Genomic DNA, 2,793 nt, shown 5'->3' with positions numbered 1-2,793 from the left:
CTCTGCAGCCAGGGCCGGGCAGGGTGCTGGGTGCTGCAGCCGGGCACCTCCAGGAGCTGCAGGGTCCCTTGGCTGCCTGGCTGCTGTCCCCACGGGGATGGGGGACACTGTGTGGGGACACTGTGCCTGTGGCATGGTGGGCTGCTGTGGAGGAGCCAGGGCCACCAAGGGGCACTGTAGCCCCTCCAGGAAGGGCGTTGGTCACTTCAGTGCCGCTGGGTTTTGTAGGCAGGTGTGGGGCTGGGTGCTGGGAGGGCCTGGGGAGCTGCCTGGGCACAGGAGAACTGAATATTCCAGGAAGGAGCTGGATCTTCCAGTGCTGTTGTGAGCCCAGCAGTGCGTGGTCAGGGGCTGTGCAGTCCTGGCCATGCCATGGCCACTGACCCAGTGATGTGCCAGTGCCATTGAGCAGGCTGGGAACTGTGGGATGGGAACCCTGGGATGGGAGCTGTGGGCTGGGAACTGTGGGATGGGAACCCTGGGCTGGGAACTGTGGGATGGGAACCCTGGGATGGGAGCTGTGGGCTGGGAACCCTGGGCCGGAGCTCTGGGAGCTGCAGGATTCCCCCCTCCAGTGCCCAGGGGCAGCCCTGGCAGGGCTCTCAGCTGCACCACCTGCCTTGGCGTTGCAGGGGCCAGGAGGGAGCAGCGTGAGCGGTGTGCACTGGAGCCGGGGAGGGTTTGTGGCGGGCACCACAGGGCTGCGGGCACTGCCTGCCAGGGGTCAGGGCTGTTCCCTTGTTCCACACCAGCCCTGCTGTGCCCAGCCAGGATCCACACCCGGGCTCTCAGCACAGCCTTCAAACAGCTCCCGTGGAAAATCAAAACTGGGGAGAAAAGAGTGGGAGCAGGCGACAGTGGCAGCTTATTTGTGATCTGCATTGTGTGGGGAGCCCTTAATTAGAGGTAATTAGACTAATTAACTTGCAAATGAGAAACTCGTCTTTTTCTCCTTTTCTTTTACAAGAAAAAACAGGAAAGACGAACAGCAAGATAAATATTGAGGCTAATTACGTTGTACCTGCTGCAGAGCCCTCCACCCACGGGAGGCCTCTCTCCCACCAGCCTGGCGCTGGGTGCCATCCCTGGCCGTGTGTCCTGCGGTGCTGTCCCCACTCAGGGCTCCTCGCAGTGCCAGGCATGTCCCCGTGGTCCCCTCCGGCAGGAAGGGACGCCCTGCACACCCAGCAGGGCCATGGTGTGTGTCCAGGAGCTGCTGGGGACAGCGGCCAGCGCGAGGACCCAGTGGCCAGGCCCTGGCAGTGGCAGTGCCACAGAGGGCATGGCCCCAGCACCGTGCCTGGCACCCTCCCTGCCAAAGCCATCCCATCCATCAGAATGGAGCGGGGATGTCCCTTCTGACACCACCAGGTGACACACTCGCTGTTCCAGCCCCAGGAGCAGGGATGTCCCCTCTGACACCACCAGGTGACACACCAGGCTGTTCCCAGCCCCTCTGACACCACCAGGTGACACACCAGGCTGTTCCCAGCCCCTCTGACACCACCAGGTGACACACTCGCTGTTCCAGCCCCAGGAGCAGGGGTGTCCCCTCTGACACCACCAGGTGACACACTCGCTGTTCCAGCCCCAGGAGCAGGGGTGTCCCCTCTGACACCACCAGGTGACACACCAGGCTGTTCCCAGCCCCTCTGACACCACCAGGTGACACACCAGGCTGTTCCCAGCCCCTCTGACACCACCAGGTGACACACTCGCTGTTCCCAGCCCTTCCCTCGGGGCATCTCTGCTTTCCCCTCGCTCTGCGCCGCCCAGCCCGGGGGTTCTGTTAGCACAGCCCGGTTCAAATGTCTGATTAGTCTTTAGGAGATCGAGGGGTCAATTTTCCACAGCTCCTTCCTCTCCATTTAACTAATTTAACTGCACGATTGTTACAAATTTCATTTTATTATAGCGCTGCTTCTCAGTCCAATTGAATTACCAAAATCTCATTTTCTCAGAAGTGCTGAATATGTAATTAGAGGAAAAATTATGCTCCTGGCTGCCTATTAGAGAGGGCTGCGTGCAGGCACTGTCCAGGCACACACACGGCTCCGTGGTGCCACAGTGCCCACGAGTCCGGGCCAGCAGGTGCCACACGCAGCTGTGCCAGCGCCCCAGCATGTGACAGGGTGTGACAGTGACAGGGCCTGTGGCTCTGCGCTGTGAGGGCTCTGCAGGTGCAGGACCGGCATTCTGCTGGGTTCCTGGAGCCCTGTGGGGCAGGTGTGGGGCTGGCAGTGCAGCTGCTGTGGGGTGTGGGAGGTGTGGGGCTGGCAGGGGAGCTGCTGTGGGGTGTGGAAGGTGTGGGGCTGGCAGTGCAGCTGCTGTGGGGTGTGTGAGGTGTGGGGCTGGCAGTGCAGCTGCTGTGGGGTGTGGGAGGTGTGGGGCTGGCAGGGGAGCTGCTGTGGGGTGTGGGAGGGGTGGGCCACTGATGTCCCTGCCCACAGGCCTGGAGCTGTCTGCATGCAGCTGGGCTCTGGCCGCCCCCCGGGAGGGTTCTGGAGCCCCAGGCCTTTGCAGGGGAACCCAGCAGCTGTCCCCAGGCCCAGTGGAGCAGCAGAGTGCTCACCATGCCATGCCGTGTGTGGTATCTGCATCTGGCACTGCTGCCCGCAGGGCCCGGGAGGTGCTGCTGGTGCTCAGGTCACCCCCAGCCCGCCCTGGGCTCTGCAGCCTGGCTTGTGCCTCCTGTGCCGCCTGTCACAGCCCTTTGGTGACCGCTGGGGACCGGGCAGTGCTGGCAATCGCCAGGTGTGCCCGGGGGCAGAGCTGTGCCGGGGTGGCACCAGG

At 63.0% G+C, this 2,793-nt stretch overlaps 1 protein-coding gene across 1 annotated transcript in view; it reads right to left on the bottom strand.

Moving 5' to 3' along the window:
• Nucleotides 1-821: 821 nt before the first annotated feature.
• Nucleotides 822-2,793, bottom strand: part of ENGASE (endo-beta-N-acetylglucosaminidase) — a gene marked incomplete at its 5' end in the record, with an annotated part of 20,510 nt that continues 18,538 nt past the window's right edge. The window contains one exon of the mRNA XM_031064288.1: nt 822-827. Within this exon, the coding sequence (XP_030920148.1) occupies nt 822-827 (6 nt within the window). The remainder of the gene's footprint in view (nt 828-2,793) is intronic.

Source organism: Geospiza fortis, unplaced genomic scaffold (assembly GCF_000277835.1).
Source record: "Geospiza fortis unplaced genomic scaffold, GeoFor_1.0 scaffold261, whole genome shotgun sequence".
Taxonomy (NCBI): domain Eukaryota; kingdom Metazoa; phylum Chordata; class Aves; order Passeriformes; family Thraupidae; genus Geospiza; species Geospiza fortis.
This window is presented reverse-complemented; position numbering and strand designations above follow the sequence as displayed.